We start from the raw sequence: 22025 nt of genomic DNA, 5'->3' as shown, positions 1-22025 counted from the left end.
TTTTTGTTTTGTTTTGGAAACAAAGATAAAGTAAAATAGGAGCGTCAAACGTTGAATCATATAGCAGTGCAGTAGAAGGTGGCCCTCACGTGTGGATTTTATTTTGAAAACCGTTTCCGGAAGTTACTGATGCACAGTAGAAGTAGGCAGTCGTGTGTGGATTTTATTTTGAAAACCTTTTTCGGAAGTAACTGATGCATTTGTTTTTTCAAAGCTGGGGTCCTCCGAGTCATAAGATTATCTGTCTGGAGAGCGTTTGAGGAGAAGAGGCGTGTGTCCATGTCAAATCCACTCACGAACACCGGTGCCTGTGTGGTAAGGGCTCTGCTGCAGAACAGACCAGCAGGTTTTTAACCGGTACAGGTGAGTTTAGGTCAGGCTGAAGCCTGCAGTCCTGCTCATCTGGGAACTTTCCTTTCGTTTTGCAGCGCTGATAAACAGCAGAACCTGTAGCCGCGATTTAACCAGATCAGGTGAAGCAGATTTATTTCCACTTTCTAATGTGTCTGTGTATCGCTGGTTTTAACAACAGATTTCTGTTTGCTCGCAATTTGAGGCTATTGCTTCATTCAATGACAGGTGCTAGCTAACAGCTGATAGGTCAGTCCGCAGACCTGCTGCTCCTCTGTTTACAACCTGGCTTCATCCGCCAGAGATGCAGAGAAATGTTTAAAAAGCAGTTTGTTAGCTTATTTTATCTCTAAGCCGTCTAACATATTTTCTTTCGATAATATTTGATTGTTTAAACGATCTTAAGTAATACATTATTTTAAAAGACGAGACGTTGGCAGCTACAACTTGCCCTATTTTTTTTATCAACATTTTATATAGCCTCAATCTAGCAGAGATTAAAGCATCTTTGTTAAAGAAATAATAGAAAGCTTTGGTGATTTAAACAAAAAACCCTAAATTTATTTAACTAAAAGAGTGATATATGTGCTAATAAAATGTATGGCCTTTTTACAATTGGTGTGAGGCTGTTTATTAAAATGGCCAAATCTTCTGTAGATGGGCTCAGCCAGGGGCGGATCTAGATGGGGGGGCAGGGGGGGCCATGGCCACCCTTAGTCAATCATTGGCCACCCCTACCATTTTATTCCCTCTAATACAGATGGTGGCAAGAGTAATAATCTCAAGTGGAATATTGAAAACATTTAAATTTTTCATGTATTAACAATAACTTGACAACAAAAACACTGTGGTTAATTATGCACATGAATATTATAACATTAAAAATGATAAGTATAGAATTCAAGCAGAAGTAGATTTTGTGTTTTATGTGGTAAAGAGAAAATTATGTGTCTCTGCAAGTCATCTAGGAGTCTTCAGTGAAATAGATAAATAACAATTTTAATAAAAACGTATTAAGTAATCAATTTATGTAGATATTAGTACTTGTCAATATCAATTTTTTGCTAAATGATTATTGATAAAAGTAGGTAAGTAATGACAATGGAGAAGACGTTCGCCCAAAACTCAAACCTGAAAGAATTTTATCCACTATACCTTTTATTTAGAAAGCACAGATGTTTGAGTATATTCATCTATTTGAAGGCTGTGGGAAAGTATAGTTTGTCTTTTTTTAGAAAATATGGATGTTTTGCCTGTTAATTTTCCTGTTGGAACAGTAGATTGACCATGAGGTTTTGGTGCCTATCTACTTTTGGCCACCCCTCAGTGTACATTGGTTATTGCCTGGCCACCCTTGTAAAAAAATTTCTGGCTATGCCTCTGGGCTCAGCAGACCGGATTGACCGATTCGTCAAGCACTGAAAGATGTGACTTCTTTTTCTTGCTTATTTAAACGATTAAAAACGTACATTTCCAGCATTTCAGCATTTTTTTGTATTTTTTCCCCCGCGTTAGTTTAAATGTTCCCTGCTGCTGCTGGATTGCAGAACCCGATCCGCACTTAATTTAACCTAATTTTTAAATTCTTTTTACTAAATAATAAGCGTATTGAACTGGGACCTAATTTAATACCAAAAACATGTAAATGTGAGAGGGTAGGAGAAAAAGAAACAATCTTCCAAACCATGATTGTCAATTGAAAAGTTTAAAAAATGCAGGTAAAAAAATTTACCCATCAAGTTTTATGGCAGACGGAAGCATATAATCCTCTAAAATCTACAGATAGATTACAGGTGCTGTTTGCTGTTTATTTTATTTTTGACCTTTACTTGGTTGTGTGATATATACTTAATGTGAAGCTTGATAACTTACTGCATTGGTGGTTTTGATTCCTCTGCAGCTCCTGTAGTTTATGTGCACATCTGCATCTAAAGATATTTGAGATAAACAAAACAGAAGCTGTTACAGGCTAACACTTTTAAAGACCACTGGAGGAGTAAACGGCAGCCCTTTTTCTGTAGTTTTTCCAGGATAGGACACAAAAAGCAAGAAACCTCAAAGTAAACATTAGTGTTGTGTCACAAAGCAAGATGTGACATAAGCTGCACTTCTATTACAAATGTGTACAGAAAACTATGTTGATATTATGCTAATTTCCATTAAATAAGAAATGCAATAAAACATTTGACATGAATATGTTTGTTCACATGATAACTTAAAACACTTAGATGAGATATACACTATATTGCCAAAAGTATTTGCTCACCTGCCTTGACTCACATATGAGCTTAAGTGACATCCCGTTCCTAATCCATAGGGTTCAATATGACGTCGGTCCACCCTTTGCAGCTAGAACAGCTTCAACTCTTCTGGGAAGGCTGTCCACAAGGTTTAGGAGTGTGTTTATGGGAATTTTGGACCATTCTTCCAGAAGCGCATTTGTGAGGTCGCACACTGATGTTGGACGAGAAGGCCTGGCTCTCAGTCTCCGCTCTAATTCATCCCAAAGGTGTTCTATCGGGTTGAGGTCAGGACTCTGTGCAGGCCAGTCAAGTTCATCCACACCAGACTCTGTCATCCATGTCTTTATGGACCTTGCTTTGTGCACTGGTGCACAGTCATGTTGGAAGAGGAAGGGGCCAGCTCCAAACTGTTCCCACAAAGTTGGGAGCATGGAATTGTCCAAAATGTCTTGGTATGCTGAAGCATTCAGAGTTCCTTTCACTGGAACTAAGGGGCCAAGCCCAGCTCCTGAAAAACAACCCCACACCATAATCCCCCCTCCAACAAACTTTACACTTGGCACAATGCAGTCAGACAAGTACCGTTCTCCTGGCAACTGCCAAACCCAGACCCGTCCATCAGATTGCCAGATGGAGAAGCGCGATTCGTCACTCCAGAGAACGCGTCTCCACTGCTCTAGAGTCCAGTGGCGGCGTGCTTTACACCACCGCATCCGACGCTTTGCATTGCACTTGGTGATGTATGGCTTGGATGCAGCTGCTCGACCATGGAAACCCATTCCATGAAGCTCTCTGCGCACTGTTCTTGAGCTAATCTGAAGGCCACATGAAGTTTGGAGGTCTGTAGTGATTGACTCTGCAGAAAGTTGGCGACCTCTTCGCACTATGCGCGTCAGCATCCGCTGACCCCGCTCCGTCAGTTTACGTGGCCTACCACTTCGTGGCTGAGTTGCTGTCGTTCCCAAACACTTCCATTTTCTTATAATACAGCTGACAGTTGACTGTGGAATATTTAGGAGCGAGGAAATTTCACGACTGGATTTGTTGCACAGGTGGCATCCTATCACAGTTCCACGCTGGAATTCACTGAGCTCCTGAGAGCGACCCATTCTTTCACAACTGTTTGTAAAAACAGTCTGCATGCCTAGGTGCTTGAATTTATACACCTGTGGCCATGGAAGTGATTGGAACACCTGATTCCAATAATTTGGATGGGTGAGCAAATACTTTTGGCAATATAGTGTATGTCCATTTTTTCAGCCATGGCAGTAGTGGTCAACACGCTTGTTGCAGACTAAATGTTAAAAAAAACTCTCCTCATGAATCCAAATGTGCTGCACCATTATCCTCCAACTACCTCTGGTCTTCTTATTCATGTAAGGTCCAGTTTTAGATCATGTGACTGGTGTGATGGGAGAAAAAGTGTTTTCATTGCAGTTTTGCAGAATATAATAATTGCAGATGAATGGAAAACAAAACAGCCCATCAAAGGCAACGAACATTTTATTGAGTTTTTGTTCTACATTGCAGTGTTTCCATTTAGTGGATTTAATTTTGTAAAAACATAATTCAGAATTTGATGTTCAATGTTAACACTGCTACTGATGATTGTCGAAATAAAATATGTTTCACTCCCAAGGGTTCAAGTATGGGCTTGTCATTCCTTTTGGTCTTGGCTGCCTCTGTTATCCTGATCAGACCAGAAACCCCTGTAACAAAGGTAAAGAGTTAATGATACTAACCTGCTGTCACTGCATGCAGTTTAGGTTTTACAGCTTCATTATTTGATGCCTTGTCTTCTGCTTTAAGGCCCTACATCAGAACTCACTGGAGTGCTGCGGAGAGAAACAGAGAGGGAACAATTCATGCTCAAATGACACTCACTGTGAACCAGGTAGTGGGTCGTTTTCAGTCAAAGCAGTTATCCTCCATTTATTCCACCACAACCAGCATGTTTAGTGTTTACTATGTTTTTATTCAGTGCTCAATGTAATAAAATGTGCTTTTAACACAGCTCATGCTCAGTGAGCTTTGTAAGTCTTGCTCCAGATATTTCAGTTAGTTCCGTTAGCTTTTAGGTTTTGAATTAGAATAGGCCATCCTAACACATAAATAGGCTTTGATCTGAACCATTCGGTTGTAGCTAAGGTATTTAAGGTTGCTGTCCTGCTAAAAGAGGATTCCTCTCTTCATTCTTAAATCTTTCACAGTCTATTACCACTTTTATTCAAAATATTGAATTATTGAATTTCCCTCTAATCTTTCCATTAAATATGATCTTTTTCTCCATGCCCCCCCCCCAAAAAAAAAAAAAAAAAAAGCTTTCTTGCAGCATGATGCTGCCACACCCGTGTCTCGGTATTTGGATGGTGTGCATAGGTTGATGCATTCAGAATGCTATGCTGTACTTTACCAGATAACAGTACTAAATGTGGGTAAAGTGCAGCAGCGTGAATGCCTTCTGGATGCACTCTCCATAGTTTACTTTACCCATGATGACCATGTCTCTAACATGGACACTAAGGCTGAATCCTAGACTGGCCCCTAAACACTAACACTAAGAACTAACCTTCTGCATGTTCTTGCAGAGGGTCTGTCACATTAAGGGCCATTCCAAGCCATGTAGTGAGTAGGGCCAGTGAACAGTTCAGCCCTTAAATAGTGTCTGCATCGGTGCAGGCTCGCTGGAATTTAGCAGCAGGTGTAACAGCGAATTAATGGCTGAGGAAACGCGTGGATTCAAATGTTAGTTCCGCTGGTTTGCTGCTTCTTCGTCACACTGACGGGGAAAAAAACCCAAAAAAGACATAATTAATCCCTAAATTTAAGTTTCTCTTTGAAATAGTTATTTCACTTGATACATTTATTTTTTTTAAAGAAAATGGCAAATGTTTGATGCTGCATGAGCTACAGCCATGCACATGGAGCATCTCTGTGTTGCCATAGGAACGACTGCTTTCCCTTTCTGTTGGAGAGAAGAGGCCGTCCCATTCATGTTTATACCCCCCCCCCGTACAATCCAGGCACCTGTGAGTGTGACTTCATTGCGAGGGACACTTGATAGTTAAGGGTTTGTAGTTAGGGGGCGATTTGAGATTCAGCCGACTGCTCCTCTGGTCTGGCTTCTCAGAAGAGATGGAGAGCTGTGTCATCTGTATACACTATATTGCCAAAAGTATTTGCTCACCCATCCAAATTATTGGAATCAGGTGTTCCAATCACTTCCATGGCCACAGGTGTATAAATTCAAGCACCTAGGCATGCAGACTGTTTTTACAAACATTTGTGAAAGAATGGGTCGCTCTCAGGAGCTCAGTGAATTCCAGCGTGGAACTGTGATAGGATGCCACCTGTGCAACAAATCCAGTCGTGAAATTTCCTCGCTCCTAAATATTCCACAGTCAACTGTCAGCTGTATTATAAGAAAATGGAAGTGTTTGGGAACGACAGCAACTCAGCCACGAAGTGGTAGGCCACGTAAACTGACGGAGCGGGGTCAGCGGATGCTGACGCGCATAGTGCGAAGAGGTCGCCAACTTTCTGCAGAGTCAATCACTACAGACCTCCAAACTTCATGTGGCCTTCAGATTAGCTCAAGAACAGTGCGCAGAGAGCTTCATGGAATGGGTTTCCATGGTCGAGCAGCTGCATCCAAGCCATACATCACCAAGTGCAATGCAAAGCGTCGGATGCGGTGGTGTAAAGCACGCCGCCACTGGACTCTAGAGCAGTGGAGACGCGTTCTCTGGAGTGACGAATCGCGCTTCTCCATCTGGCAATCTGATGGACGGGTCTGGGTTTGGCGGTTGCCAGGAGAACGGTACTTGTCTGACTGCATTGTGCCAAGTGTAAAGTTTGGTGGAGGGGGGATTATGGTGTGGGGTTGTTTTTCAGGAGCTGGGCTTGGCCCCTTAGTTCCAGTGAAAGGAACTCTGAATGCTTCAGCATACCAAGACATTTTGGACAATTCCATGCTCCCAACTTTGTGGGAACAGTTTGGAGCTGGCCCCTTCCTCTTCCAACATGACTGTGCACCAGTGCACAAAGCAAGGTCCATAAAGACATGGATGACAGAGTCTGGTGTGGATGAACTTTACTGGCCTGCACAGAGTCCTGACCTCAACCCGATAGAACACCTTTGGGATGAATTAGAGCGGAGACTGAGAGCCAGGCCTTCTCGTCCAACATCAGTGTGCGACCTCACAAATGCGCTTCTGGAAGAATGGTCAACAATTCCCATAAACACACTCCTAAACCTTGTGGACAGCCTTCCCAGAAGAGTTGAAGCTGTTCTAGCTGGAAAGGGTGGACCGACGTCATATTGAACCCTATGGATTAGGAACGGGATGTCACTTAAGCTCATATGTGAGTCAAGGCAGGTGAGCAAATACTTTTGGCAATATAGTGTACATCCCAAACTAAAATCCCTGATTTGGCGATTTTTGAAGGCAATTTATTGGGCTGAGTTATCGCATTAAACTGGCCCAACATGTACGAACACCCTATAGGAAATATTAAAATTGGTTTAGCACTCTGCCTCCACTGCAGTTATTTATTGCTCACATAAAATGCTAAGGGGAAATTTGAAATGGGAAAGACAAGTAAAAGAGTAAAGAAATCAAAAGCCATGTCCCTTTCCTGTGCTCATGGAGACTTCAGTTTAAATTTTAACTTCAAACCCAAAGCACTGTATTTTGAACATTGGTTTCTAATTATTGCTCCTTTTTGTTAAATATGCTGAACCCATATCATCAAAGATCCCATATGTTTAAGTTTTCTGTGATTGAATCTTCCAGGTTGCTTCTATCGTGTGCTGGAGAACAGCAATACTGTCTGCATATTCTGTGACTCGGCAGCGGTGGATTTAGAGAATGTAACCGTCTGCACGTACAGTAAGAGCTTTTAAATCTACATTGTTTTGGGTGAGTGTTAATGGATGGATAACTGGACCTTGTTTTTATAATTTCTAGACTACACATTGGACCGTAAAAACCACACAACAGTAACGACGGTCATTCCTAAAATTGGTAAGAAGCTGAAATTATCTCCCAGTTTTTCTCTCACAGTTTTTTTTTTTTTTTTTGCCTTTTTTGAATCAGGTTTGTTTCCTGTTTTGGTGCAGGAGGCCCTGGTGTGGCGGCCTCTGTCCTTCTAGGAACCCTTTTGATCAGCATGTTCCTCATCCTCACTGTTGCCTCCTTTTTCTACCTCAAACGCTCCAACCGGCTGCCTGGTTTCTTCTATCGGCGGAACAAAGGTGAGTACCGCAGGTTTCTGACTTGGAACATGAACAAATCTCCTTTGAGGAAAAACACAAGCATGCCAGGGTGCTCTAGAGATTTTAAAGATCATTTCCTGTTTTTTCCTCAGCGTTTATATTTCAACCAAGTGAGACAGTAAGTCATTCTTCTTCCAAACATTTTAATTTGATGTGAACATTGATAAAAGGCTCATGGCCTTTGTTTTTGTCCCCTATAGGCAGTTATGATCCCCTCCTCATCAGGTAAGACGACACTGTCAGTAAAGTGTCCTATTCTTGCTCAACAGGTTTTGGTGTCAAGTTAGCAATGCCTTGAATGTTTGGGATTGCTGCCGACATTTTGCAACTGTCCAAAGATTTTATTTTAATCAGTTGTGTGGAAGTACCTGTTGCACAGGTTTCAAAACACCAATTAGAAATCCCCTAGATTACATTTATGTCCCTTGCAAAAATATTCAGACATATTAGGCACACATTACAACCATAAAACTCTGTATGTTCTGATGGACCAACAAATGCTCTAAAAAGAAATGTACTCTGCAAGTTGTCTAGAGCGCTCTCAGCAAGCAGAAGAGGAAACATTGCTAGTGTCCATTGTCACCTTAAATACAACCAAAAAGAGCTGATTTTAATAAAAATAAAGTCTAGCACTACAGAAACCATATTAGCAGACGTTGGGACATCTAACAGACTCTGTATGCAGTGTCCGTGGATATCTTTGCCTTTATAGTTGACTCCCTCTGTCATTGGGATGAAGAAGGGGAACAGGTTGTAGCAAGTTTTGTGAGCTAGTTTAGCATCAGGCAACAACTACACACGTTAGATTGTCACATAGAGGAGCTGTGATGCTGCACATTCTCCTGACTGCCCACTCAAAGCAACTCCATACAGCGGCTTTGTTTCGCTTCCAAAGCTTTTTGATATGAAGACTTCTTCCCACCGAGCCGTATATAGTGTAGGGCAACAGTTGTCACGCTGTCAGTGACTCTCAAGTGACAAAACATTAGAGCGATGCAGAAGAATAACAGAAGCTGTTGGATAGTGTCTGGCTTAAAAAAAAACATGATGTCCACCAATACAATGAGCTGCATGTGCTTTGTCAGTCTTAAAAACAAAATGTACCACATCCTGTCACATAGTTACTCCTCTCATGTCACATTTTCACAAATGCATAGCCTATAATTCATGTTTTGTTAGGAATCTGGAGCAGAAATAAATGATCACAGCATACTTCTGGATACTTGGATTGCATCTGGAAAGTATTCACTGCTCTTCAATATTCCAGTTTATTTAGCTGCATTATTACAATTTGTATTAAATTCTGTCCTTAAAATTTTAAAATAATTTGTATGTAAAATTCAACTCTACCACATGTATGTAGACTGTGTGAAATAATTGGTACTTTGTGCACATTAGTCTTTTCAAACTTCTACACACAAAGGTATTTAGTCATATTGCAAGTGATGTCGTCACTGCAGCATTAACTGGTTATTGCACATTGTGGAATTCATAATATGCTATTGTATGGATTGTTATGTGTTGGGAAAACCTCATTTTCATATTGTTGAAAAATAGGATCTGAAAAGTGTGGCATGGGTTTTTACTGGTTTTATTTTATTACATAGCCCAAACTTTTTCATAAGTCTCAACTTCCTCTCTAACCTGTGGGGTTCCATAGAGCTTGGGTTTTGGTCCTCTCTTTTTATATACTTTTTTTGGGTGGTTTTTAATCTTTTAATAATATTTCTTATCACTTTTATGCAGGTCACATTCAACTATACATTTCTTTAGAGCCTTATCAGCTGGGTAGACTCCCAACCCTTGTCACTGTTTATCCAGGATTGGTAATTGTCTTTTTTTGCAACTACCTTGTTTATCGCTCCCAAAACACCCAGACAATGGTTATAGCGCCTCCTGGACTTGGTTCAAAAATCAGTCAGGTTCTTGCTTCATTTCCCTCTTCTTTTTTTGCCAGTGGGAAAGGAGCCAAATGCAGAGTGTTAAGGAGTTGACCCATGTTTGGATAACACGTCTTAACCTGCTAATTTCAGTAGGAAAGAGGCCTCAGTCTCTATTTACTCCAAGCTCTACAAAATGCTTCAGAATACTCTTTAAAAATTCAGCACCATAACAGAACAAACACTAAATACCCACACCCCAGATTTCCTATGTAATCTTATACAATAACAGATTATTTCCCTCTGTTCACAAGCTCAGATTTTGTGGGTTGTTCTCAAATCAGATTGAATACAAATGGGGATTAAGCCGTTCAGTCGATTCCACCAAGGCTGTGGAATACAGTAGTCTACCTCTGCAGCTACATTTAGTTAAATCTGTTGACCCTTTTAAGAAGCAGGCCATTGAATTTTTATTTTTGTTTTTTATTTAATTTAATTGCAAATTATACTTTTTTTTGGACAGTGCTTTGTGGTTGCTTTATGTGTGAAAGGTGCCTAATCAATATACTTAGTTTTTCACTCTGAGGGGCTGTTTAATTTCTATTGCAATCCCCCCTTCACTTACCTAAAACAAGTCTTTTGCAGCCTCTAACAGGTTATCTTCCATACATAAGGTTTCATAATTTAACAAATACAGCATCAGTGTATCAGCATCATGATGCTGGGTAATTATCTGTTTCTCTTCTGCAGTGAGGAAGCCTAGATACGTAAGACGGGAGCGTCCACCTACAACGTCGACTCTGAACAGCGCCACCATACCCACCTCAGCTACCACTCAGGTGTATAATGCGTAGGGGAAGGAAGGGTTTGGGTGCAGGTTGAAGAAAGCTCAGGAAGGATGTCCAAGTCTGATGTGAAGGAAAACAAGCTGACTCTGGGAATGTAGGCCAAATGTACCTACTGCTGCTGCTCCTGCCTTGGTCTCACAAAGGCTGACGCCATTTATGTTTGTAACAGTGAACCTGTCCTACTGATGCTCTGAATTTACCTGAAAACTGTTTTTGTTTTTTAGTTGAGACACTGTTATACAATTATCCTGATCGATTTCCAATTTCTAATTCTGTTTTCCCAGGGTCACTACAATAAAATAAGTGCCAAGAATCAAGAGGGTTTTTGCAGACCCTTTTTCAGAGCTTTTAAAAGTTGTAAAAATAAAGGAAAAAGCTGCTTAAACAAAAAGAAAAAGCCTTTTAAATAAACCGTCTTTAATCTGCTTCTGAATGTAAACTCAGCTAATGCATCTATATCATTAAACAAATGAAAGTTACTTTTATCTGTGATATTTGTGGAACAAACAGTCTATTAACATTCGACAGGAAACAATTTTTTTTTTTTTTTCTACTAAACCTGATTTTTTATTCTTGCGTTGTATGTATGCACTGAGTTTGAATGACTACTGTTGGGCCACAATATATCAAAGAGAAGTCCCAAGAGCACTGTATAGATCAATATTTCTTTGTTCTGAATTTTGTTGTTTTTATGTTGCCATTGTATTTATTTTAGTAACCAGTGGAGGGGTATTAGTGTGAGCGCATTGTGTAGTCGTCACTAACTGCATTCCACTGGCTGTCATAATCGGAATATTTATTGGGTATTTATTCAGAAAATATTTCCATTTAGTTTAAATCCAAACTTTTATCACTTTTAAGCAATGTTGGCGGACCTATGTGCACTTTAATGTTTTCAGCTGTGCAAGTATAGCTGTTTTCTTTTTTTTTTGTCCAGTTATGGGCTTCTTTTGTCTATTTCATTTACCAAAATGGCTTGTTGACATGACTGTGATTTGTGTGCCATTATTAGCTTTAAATACAGCAGATTATCTTTTTTTAGTGATGTATCTGTGATGGATTGGATTTTTGATTCGCTTCCAGTGGCCTTTACTGTATCTATAATCCTTATACAAGTTTTCTTGGTTGTATACTTTTGTCTTTTTTCTGTTCCATTAAGTTGACCCTTTGGTGTACAGATACTTTTGTGGTTTGCAAATAAGCTACACCTGCGTCAGTCATTCCTTAGCTATTGTTCCTTTATGCTACTGCTAATTACTGTTGTACAGAAAAGCTCAAAATTCGCATATTGTTTTATAAAAATGGAGTGTTTTTGTAATGTACATTTTCTTGTTTTAGTGCCATGATAAAAGTTTTAAAGATGTATAATTTGCAGAAATAAATCACCTTTCTACAATAAAACTGCAGCTTTTTTGTTTTTTGATTAACTTTCTAAAGAAGTGTTTTTTGTCGTCTTTAAAGGGGTCATAGAATGCAAAGCCGAGTTTACATTGTCATAGATGAATAACGATAGTTCAGTGGGTGAAATGGACAGAGAATTTCAAACCCCATCGACACCTTGAGCTTTTTATTGTACTGATTGTTGACTGAAAATCCTGGGAGGCTCTTGTGTCTTTATTTTCCCACAACTCTTTTAAGTTATTACCATAATCCTTCATTTTGTTCACAGCAGGCCAACACAATCCAATATACTTTTGAAGTTCAAATAATTGATGCATGATTAAACAAAATATTTTTTCCAATGTAAATCCAAAACATGCAAGTTTGTAGTTAAATTATGGTTAAAACGAAATCTAACACAAATCTGCTTTGATGATCACTCCAGGGTAGTTGGCTGTGTTTTCCCTACAGGAGATGAACCGCTTTCTTAGTTTCAAATATTCTGTAGCCAGAAGTATTTTCTTTAAACAGTTACTAAAATGATCCAGTCTGTTTTGAAAGTTTTAGTCCCTGAGACTCGAACTTTTACACTTTTATTAATTTTTTTTAGACATTTTTGTGATTAGGTGAATATTTTTAACCTGACTGTATTTACATCTGCTCACTTTGTTGATTTCATTTAATCAACAATGCTACAGCTAAGATAGTAAATGTACCTTCTCTTATAAGATCTAATTAAAAGAAAATAAAAAATCCTCAAGAATATTGTAAGAAAAAACATACAATCTTAAACATAACTTAAATACAGTATAGTTCCACCTAAAGGCATGTAAAAAAACAACAAAACAAAAAAAACAGAAAAGAAGAAAACATTCAATACCCTTGTTAAAAAAAGCACTCATGGTGGTTTCTGTCACCTGTCAGATCTCAACAACTAAAGCAACGAATGACAAAGATAGGAGCACTGCAAAAAACTGAAATCTAACGTTATTTCTTCCTAAAATAAATGCATTTGTCTTGAAGTGAGGGGGTAAGTGAGACACTTTGCCAATGGAACAAGACCATTTACATTTAAAATGGGACCAGAATTGCATTGTCTTATTTCAAGTGCATATTATCTAATTATTTTAAGAGTAAAAATGATCATTCCATTGGCAAATCATCTTATTTACCTACTGAAATTTAGGGTAAATACACTTTATTTAAGAAATGTTTACTCATTTCTAAATTGTTTTGCAGTGAGTATTCATCGATATGAGTGCCATTTGTATACATAGATTATTATCAGATGAATTTGTTGAGAGAGAGAACTGTTATACACCTGTCATCTCTATCGACTAATTATCTGGTTCAGCTTGTATTTATGTATGAAGAAAAAGTAATTGGACCATTCAGGAAGAGAAGACGCAGTAAATGGCGTCCATGTCATAGTTTTATTTACCAAAAAGTATTTGTTTTTCCTTTTTAATAATTTGATATAAATTTGAAATACACAGAGAAACTATCTTTTCATCCAGCCATTGATTGTACCCTGCCAGCATCGAAACAGGCTGATGTCTATATTAAAACTGTTACATGTGAAATTAGCTTTAAAAACACCACAGGTGTTTACACCCTAAAACCTCTTGTTGGGTTTAAGCAAATTATTGTTTTCAGTAATAATTAGTTGTAGTATTAGCAATAACTATTTTAGGAACTAAGATGCCCCACCTCTGCTGAAGATGGAAACTACACGTGACAAAGACACGTTGCTCTATTTATACCAATGGAGTAGAAGGCCTCAGTGTGACTTGTGCAAGGACAGATAGATATCATAGTTGAAATGTCCTGCAGGAAAACACAGAGAGCACTTTCAGACTGGATGATTAATCCATCTGCAGCAGGTAGGATCTTCTTTGCTGCTGAAACTCAATAATGGAGTGTGTGGAAAAAAAAAAAAAACTTTGCATGCTTGATGAAAAATGTAAACCAGTGTGACCTTGCTTTGAGAGCTGAATAGGTGTTTAGAATCAAGAGTCTTAAGCTTGTTAAGCAGTTCTGCTCAGAGATAGTAAAACACACACACACACACATATATATATATGTTATATAATATAAGATTTAATAAATAGAATAAAGGAAATATGATTGAAAGGGTTTGCATATGGGTATCGGCGTTTTATCTCACTGAGCTTGTTTGTTAAGCTGATATGTTGCATAACTGCTTTCCTTTCCCCCATACCAGATCATGTAACTTGTTTACAGAGAGCTGTGGGGGTATTTTGGGGATTTGCACGTGACTGTAATGCCCTAGTGTTCAATTGCCACTACAGAGGCACGCCATCTTTGTTCCTTTCCAACATGGCAGGTGATAACAACCTTTAGAAAAACGGCCTTGCTCTAAATTTAGATCAATTGTATCAAGCACACATACCTCAGTCAAGGATTCTACACTATCTGGGAAATAAGTTAATTTATTATAAGTACATTCCAGGACTGGAGAATTATGGGAAAATACCCATTATTTTATTTTTCATCCTGCTGTTCTATATGTCATTTGTCCTCTAGGGGGACATAATGTAAAAAAAATGTTTGGTGCATACTTTTGCAATGCCCTACTTTGTCCATTATTTACCTAATTTACAATCAGATGGTTTTACAGTTTCCATATGTAAAACCTTGCTACTCTAGAGGGATATGATTTAGAATGTCAGTGAACCTTTTTGTTAATGGCTATAAAATGGACTTCAAAAAAGACTAAGACCTGTGGGAAATTTGAGCTGGGGATATGTGCTAAAAGAATTGTTCATTCTTAATTGGGCCGAAGCTAAGTTTGTATATTCTCTTTGTTTTTTGTTTTTTTATAGTAATGTAAGACATCAAGTATGGATGATCTGGATCACAGTATTCACATTGCAGAGAATGACTGGAGCAGCTTCTATGATGACAGCGAGGAATGTAATCTACTGCAGGCTTCTCTTGCCTACCCTGATGACTCTGATCTCAGCGACTCAGAGGATTCAGGAAACTTCCACACAGGCCAGCAGAACACTAACAAGAGTTCAAATAGTCACGAAGCTGAGGAAAGCTACACAGATGGCACTCATCTACCACCACAGCCTATTCAGTGTGATGCAACGTCCTTGAAACCGGTGGAACTATGTGTCGGCTGTCCAGAAAGAAATGCAATCTCCATAGAGTCTGCACACAAAGATATTGCACAAGAAATTCTGCACGAGATGAATGACAGCAGCACAAACATGCTAGAAAAGAATCCTCAGATCACTTGCAATTCAGAAGAGATGCTGTCAAAAGATGGAGCTGTGCAAATGACGAGTAACTTCAAAGCCACAAAGACACCTGACCTGCTTTCCCAAAAAGAATCAGTGCAGAGCATGAGCAAGCCAGACCCCACAGGCAGAGCAGAGAAAGAGCGCTGGTTCGTGACAGTGAATGACAATATGGCACGTCGGCGAGGGCGTTCCATCTCTGAGAAAAAAAAACTCAAACAAAAAAGACATGGTGAGAGAAGATATGTTCACAAAGCAGATCGCAAACTAGAGCAAAAACAATCAAGATATTTTCAGCTAAACAAAAATAAGGAATCTGAAGATTCAGACAAATCCTATGACAGCTTCTCATCCTTAGGGAGTTCACAACTTCAAGATGGTGCTGAACTCTCCTCCACTGGCAGCTGGGATTCTGAGACCTATTTGTCAGCTGCCGAATCTGTTGAAGAAGATGCGCATCCTCTTCAAGAAGGTCTCAGTACACACCTTCCTTTGCAATGTGCATTAAGCCCAACATGTGACAACCTGGACTTCTGCCAGACTCTCTCCTATAATGCACCAAACTGCAGAGATGATATTACTCCTGAAAGCCTTTCCACTTCTTCATGTGCAGAAATGCCAGATGGAAACTTCATATCTGGAAATGACACATGTTCTGATACCCCCCCACTGGCTTTAGCATCTGCTGACTCTAAAGAAGATTATCTCAGCCATCTACCTGCTCACGATTTAACTCGCACACCTAGCTGTACACCAGAAACATTTGCCAAAGCTACAGGTCAGGCTCAGCCAGTATATGCCATCTCTGCATTCTGGGATGAAGTGGAAAAGCTGACGATAAACGATATTTTGCAGATAAGGATGGGCAGAAACTCTGGAATTAAGGAAGAATCAGTAATGCCAAGCACATGCGGACAACCTGCAAACCCTGGTCAACTAATTGAAAATCTTGACCCAATAATTGACACATCTGACACTGCAGACTCAGACTACTTCACACAGCCAGATGAATCCAAGCCAGATCGATCAGTCTTGGAGTTTTCAGCCTCAGATTTTGAGGAAGGGTCCTGGCAGTTTGTGAATGGAAGTAGAAACTCCACTCCTGATTTTAGGAACAAAACCCAACAAATTGACTCTTCTGGCTTGTTATATGAGGAAGACAACACAGATTCAGAAGGAAGAGAAACTCCTGCTGTTCTAGACCAAAGATTGGACTGTCAGGACTATCAAGGTTTGATCTCATGGCCAAAAAGGATGACAAAAAGCAGAAGTTTGTACAACATACAAACTCTCAACACAGAAGACCTACCCCTGCTACCTTCCAATAGTATTGATAAAAGTGATTTTTCTCTTGACAGACCTCAGATTGTGAATGCTTTATTACCCCACACAGACCCACGGGATTACAGGACATCCTTCCCAGAGATCTTTGAATACTTTTTTACAAAACATGACACACAATCACAGATTCTCCTTGTTGATGTTCTCCAGGAGATGTTCGTGTCTCCCGTCTTTCACTCGCCTCTTTGTATATTCAGAGAAGATCCACTCCAGTGTAACATAGAAAAAATAATCCCAATCTTCTCTTGCTCTCGTCCTACCGTCCGAGACCTCACATTCCAAAATACGCATGTTTTTCTGAGCACAGACTATGAGGAGGAGAACAAGGCCTCTCCGATGAGACTTCTGTCTCATTCATTTATTCAGGCCAATCCACACAGAGCCTCAGGAGCAGCAGGTGCAGGTGGATCTCCCTGCTGGAAAAGCTTTCTGTCTTTCAGGAAAATTCGCTTCCCAGACAAAGGCAGCATCTGCTGCAGTGAGTCAGGTGCATGGACCTTTCCTCTTCAAACCAAGGAGATCCAGATCGGCAGTCAGAACCAAGTGGTTACCTTGCTCAGTGATGAAAAAGTCTGTCTGGACTCTTCTCCGGAGTTCAGGGAACTGAAAGAGGAACAGATGATTACAGAAACATCTTATTGGATGACAAGTAGGTCCCAATAGACAGGAGCTTTGTAGATTAACTTTTAATTTGCACATATTTGCTATTTTGTTTTGATTATTCAATTTTGGACAATTTTACAGTTTCTTCCTTACAAATCAGAAATCAACATATTTGTCTATTTTATTCCTCTCAAAGAACGAGGAGGCATCTTCTCCAGAGTGAAGCAGTCAGATTTGTGTTTAGTCTGCATTGCTTTTGCCTCATGGGTAATGAGATCCTCCAATCCAAAGGAAGCAGATGCCTGGAAAGCAGGTAGGAACCATCTCCACTATCATTTCAACAATGGACAAGGGAATTTAAAAGGAAGATTTAACTCATATTTCAAAACATATATACATCTCTCTCTCTCTCTCTATATATATATATATATATATATATATATATATATATATATATATATATATATATAAACTAAGGTCTAACAGAAACACTAATTGGATGACTTGAGGGACATTATAAAACCTTGACAAAGTGGAACAACTTACGTGCAAAGCTGTATATATGACTTTTTGCTCTAAAGTGTTTGTGTGAAATTCTTATACTTTGAGGGAAAGAAAAACAAACAAAAACAAAAAACAAGCACCTGAATATACATCATACTTAAAATGTTTTTTTCTAAATTGTTGTCCAGCTCTTCTGGCGAATGTGAGTGCTCTCTCAGCAATCCAGTACCTGCGGCAGTACATGCAAAGGAAGAACCTTTCCATAGATGACATTTGACTCAAACACAAAGAAGACACAATACCAAACATCCTCACTGTGGGTCCACAAAAATGACAGAAAACATTCAAATTAAATGAAACATCTGGGATGAGCTTCAAGTTGGTGAAGTAGATAGAAAAGTCACTTTGTTGTACTGGTTAGGTTGACTTGTTAACCAGAAGCCTGTGTGAGAACCATTAGGTAAACAATTAAAAGTACTTACTAATGCAACAAATAATTTATTTGGGAAAATTAACTGTAATCTGATGCATTAACATCTGTATGTCATGCTGACGGCTGCTATATGCAAGTCGTGATGTAGAACAATAATGATGCCAATGCTGACGTGTTTAGGATCAATATTTCATGGAAACTCTTGTTTCTTTATCCCTTGTATGCAACATCTTGGCCACCAAAGATATCCCTGCGCCATGATAACATGACAACATGTTATCGCCCCCATGCTTCACACTGTGTGTGGCATAACAGTGTTTGGGGGGTCATTCAACGAAAATGAAAGAATAATCTTGCCTTCATCAGTCCATAAAATGCTGCTCCATTGCTCTTTGGGCCAATCAGAGTGCTCTTGTAATAAAGGAAACTTAGAATAGATTACCTCCTCATAGAAATCGTCTGCTTTTGTTTTGTATTTAGACAACTCAGTGTTACCAGATGTTGGGAATTCCCTTCACTACCATTATGTTCTTATGTATATGCTTTGAAGTGATTTGGACCGGTAGCTACAAGTACTGTAGGTGGATTTGGTCCTTGTCAGATTTTATTTAATCATCAATGATGTTTATGCTTAGGTCATTGTTGTTTCTAGGGGAATTGAAGTAATTGCAGAGGAAGCTGCACACCTTATAGCTGTTAAAAACTCATAGGACGACATAAAAGTGTAGTTCAGACCCATCTTTCTTTCTCCACCGTAGCTGCATAGCTTGGAGTTATCTATGTGCAGTTTTTGTGTCGCTTTTTAAATTTGTGCCACAGAACACTGTGTTGCACACTTAGTTCCTTATGACCATACTGCATGTATTTGGATATAAAACAGCCTGTGTATTTTTGGTAATAATATGTTAATCTAATTATGGATTCACATGAAGTTTAAAAATTGCAAAAGTGCAAATTTCATTTTTACCATTTAAACGTGTTTCTGTATCTCCTCCGAGTGAGCTTACTGACCAAATGGACCATAATGCAAAGGCAGAACAAAAGTTTTATACACATCTGCCAGTTGTTTGACTTTGTCATCAAACATGGATTTGTAGGTTTTAACCGAAGAGGCCCAGTGATGTTACAGAAGAAGGAAATGGGATAAAACGTTGATAAATGTTGGATTTATGGAATTGTGGAGTGAGAGCTTTCTGCTGCTGTTTACTGGCTTTTGAATGGACAGGAGGAATAAACTTCACTTTTGCTTGTTGTGGATTTTCCTTGAACAGACCAAAGACAAATGAAACTGACTGAAGAAACAGCACAAAACTTCTTTTCTGGTTTCAAAATCAGGTGTGTGCCTTAAAAGAAACCTTGTGCAAGACTTTTGTTTGGTTTAGAATATGACATGTTATTAGACCTGTGAAGGATTATTTTCTTGAGGCTGCCACATTTGGTGAAAAAGCGTTTTTTCTAGTTGGTAATGATGTGCAAATCTAGCAATTACTTTCCATTTCAGCAGTGTGTGAAACCCAGTACATTTAATCAGCACCATTTTAACATCAATAGGATGTGTCAAATCTCTTTAGCAATACATTTATTGTATTTAATTATAATAGAGTTAAAAAAAAATTTGGGTGGGGGGGGGGGATCTAAACCAGGCCCGTTTAAGAAGCAAAACCTTCAGTTTGCTTCATGGCTTTTACAAAGACAAAGCTCTGAGGTTTCCCTTGTTTTAAACTTTTAGATACAAATTGTTTCAAAAACAAAAACAGATTTTTATGTAATCCTTTGTAAAATTGACTTAATCTTATAGTTTGGAATTTCACTCACTCATATAAAGCAGCAGGAATAAAAAATACATAAACTGTACAGGAAAAATAACTTTTAGCCTACATTCAGATATGTTTAAGACTGTGTTGGACTGAGCACTACCACATGACATTAAATTATTGTACAGCTGTGTCTCATTATAAAATAAACAACTATCTTATAAAACAAGACAATGATATTTGTGTTACATATGTGGTGTGTAAAATATCTTCCTCTGCTCAACGTCTTTGACTGTATGTACTTCCTCAGACAGCCAGTGCCTTCCTGTGTGTCCTCTCCAGAGCTTTAAACTGGACCATGAAATCTTAGAAATGAAGATGTGCTCTCTTTTCACAGCTATAACCTTGCAGCAATCAATAATGTAAAAAAAAAAAGTCAATATCTTGATACATTGTCATATTTTTGGTTTTTCTTTATTGCAAATTAGGTTATTTCCGGGTATCATGCCATTGATCATAATGCTCATTATTTCATACCTTTTGAATTGAAAAAAGTGACTGTTTTAGTTGTTTTAGATGTCTGTTGAGTCTGGATGTGTAATAAATGTAAAGGTCCATCATGTTGTCAAGACTTGGCTTCACATAATTTTCTACATGAAGCTGATCTGCTGCTCTGCAATTTACTGTAATAAAAACATAAACATGAGACTCGTCTGTCTCAGTTAATCTGCACAAAGTACACAATATTTCTACCAACAAAGTTAAGAAATACAATCATTCTTTTTTTTTTAAACCAAGGGCTTTACTTATAGCTTACATGTGCTTGATTTTTAAACAATGTTAATGGTTTAGGTTTTGAGGGATTCATCTTGCACACTGTGTAGCTCTTACCCTGAAAACAACTGGTATCACTGCCCTGTTGCAAAATCAAACAGTCCAACTTCTTGTTCTGCAGAACTACCACTTTAGAGCAGAGAAATGAGAAGTCCATCCACCGATCCATTTTCCTTCACGCTTACCACTGCTGGGGTTGTGAGGGGTGCTGGTGTCTATCTCCAGCTGTCAGGGGAGGCAGGGTTCACCCTGGACAGGTCACCAGTCCATCGCAGGGCAACACCGAGACAAAAAGGTCAAACAACCATTCACACACACTGACACCTAAGGAGAATTTAGAGAAGCCAATCAACCTAACAGTCATGTTTTTGGACTGTGGGAGGAAGCCGGAGTACCCGGCAAGAATTCATACATGCACAAAGAGAACATGCAAACTCCATGCAGAAAGAATCGAACCCAGATCCGTCTCGGATCTGGGTTCGATCTCGGATCTGGCTGCACAATGGGTAGCCGTGCTACCCATTGTGCAGCCAGAATGAGAAGTAATTCAATTCGATAAAAAAAAAAAAAGAATTAATCTCAAAAGCAAATTCAATTTTGCAGAAACTTATAGGTTATTTGTTAACCAGGTGTTGTAGGTGCTGAAAGCCGTAGGCAGGAAGGATCATACTGTATGTAGCAGTAGCACCGGATCTGAAGAAGCCTCTTACTTTAGACACTGTTGTGTTTAAAAATTGAGTGACTGTTAAAAACATCATCCCTCTAGATTAAATGCCACATCAGAGAAACAAAATCATAGTTGATCAGGTGTTATTCTTATTTTGTTGCCTCACATCAAAATTTAGCTTAGATAGGTTCCAAAGCAGTTACCAACGCTTTAAGAATTCATGAAATACCAGAAAGCCATTATCTGCCGATTAAAAAAAAAGGAAGAGCTGGGGACCTTCCAAGGAGTGGAAGCACTGATAAAAACATAAAGAAAAAAAAAAATTGTAAGAAAGCTATAATAATTTTGCTAAGGAATAGTGGGTCAAAATTCCTCCACACAGATGAAAAAAAAACAATTCTCCCAAATTTAATAATATAATCATCCTTTGACAAAGGTGACTTAAAACAGTCTTTATGGTCTAACATGCACATTTGTTTTCACTGTACTGTACATCCATGCATGCAGTACAAGTTCAATAATCCAATAGAACTACTATGTAGTCTGGATAATTTTCACTTATTTACATGGTCAGTAGTTATATTTTTAAAAACAAAGTGGAGTGTGTATGACGTCATACCGGCTACTATTCATTCATCCT

The 22025-nt window shown here is 38.8% G+C and overlaps 2 protein-coding genes across 5 annotated transcripts; both read left to right on the top strand.

Annotated features, from left to right (window-relative positions):
- The first annotated feature begins 168 nt into the window (after positions 1–168).
- Positions 169–10964, top strand: cunh1orf159 (chromosome unknown C1orf159 homolog). 4 transcript variants are annotated; one of them, XM_038287866.1, is made up of 10 exons: positions 169–363; positions 3855–3970; positions 4234–4314; positions 4404–4488; positions 7391–7486; positions 7565–7621; positions 7717–7851; positions 7965–7990; positions 8073–8097; positions 10503–10964. In XM_038287866.1, exons 2-10 carry the CDS (start codon positions 3893–3895, stop codon positions 10604–10606), a joined length of 687 nt encoding a protein of 228 aa, XP_038143794.1. In that variant the 5' UTR covers positions 169–363; positions 3855–3892; the 3' UTR covers positions 10607–10964. The 4 variants fall into 4 exon arrangements, with proteins under 4 accessions (XP_038143794.1, XP_038143812.1, XP_038143821.1 ...); XM_038287876.1 differs by lacking the exon at positions 169–363 and adding an exon at positions 2449–2587 and having other exon boundaries at positions 3838–3970; XM_038287884.1 differs by lacking the exon at positions 3855–3970 and having other exon boundaries at positions 170–363.
- A 2786-nt stretch (positions 10965–13750) lies between these two features.
- si:ch211-157b11.14 (uncharacterized protein LOC799552 homolog) lies at positions 13751–18028 on the top strand. Its single transcript, XM_038287852.1, has 4 exons — positions 13751–13863; positions 14827–17239; positions 17390–17506; positions 17886–18028. Exons 2-4 carry the CDS (start codon positions 14845–14847, stop codon positions 17972–17974), a joined length of 2601 nt encoding a protein of 866 aa, XP_038143780.1. The 5' UTR covers positions 13751–13863; positions 14827–14844; the 3' UTR covers positions 17975–18028.
- The last annotated feature ends 3997 nt before the right edge of the window (positions 18029–22025 follow it).

Source organism: Cyprinodon tularosa, unplaced genomic scaffold (genome assembly GCF_016077235.1).
Source record: "Cyprinodon tularosa strain WSP-4 unplaced genomic scaffold, ASM1607723v1 ctg1064, whole genome shotgun sequence".
Taxonomy (NCBI): Eukaryota; Metazoa; Chordata; class Actinopteri; order Cyprinodontiformes; family Cyprinodontidae; genus Cyprinodon; species Cyprinodon tularosa.
The sequence above is the reverse complement of the archived record's forward strand: the minus strand, read 5'-3'. Positions and strand labels throughout refer to the sequence as shown.

Coding starts and splice junctions, on each gene's coding strand:
- cunh1orf159 (XM_038287866.1), top strand. CDS start 3,893: ATGTTAAAAAAAACTCTCCTCATGAATCCAAATGTGCTGCACCATTAT. Junction 4,315..4,403: donor CAGAAACCCCTGTAACAAAG/GTAAAGAGTTAA, acceptor TTCTGCTTTAAG/GCCCTACATCAGAACTCACT. Junction 8,098..10,502: donor TATGATCCCCTCCTCATCAG/GTAAGACGACAC, acceptor TCTCTTCTGCAG/TGAGGAAGCCTAGATACGTA.
- si:ch211-157b11.14 (XM_038287852.1), top strand. CDS start 14,845: ATGGATGATCTGGATCACAGTATTCACATTGCAGAGAATGACTGGAGC. Junction 17,240..17,389: donor AACATCTTATTGGATGACAA/GTAGGTCCCAAT, acceptor TTCCTCTCAAAG/AACGAGGAGGCATCTTCTCC. Junction 17,507..17,885: donor AGCAGATGCCTGGAAAGCAG/GTAGGAACCATC, acceptor ATTGTTGTCCAG/CTCTTCTGGCGAATGTGAGT.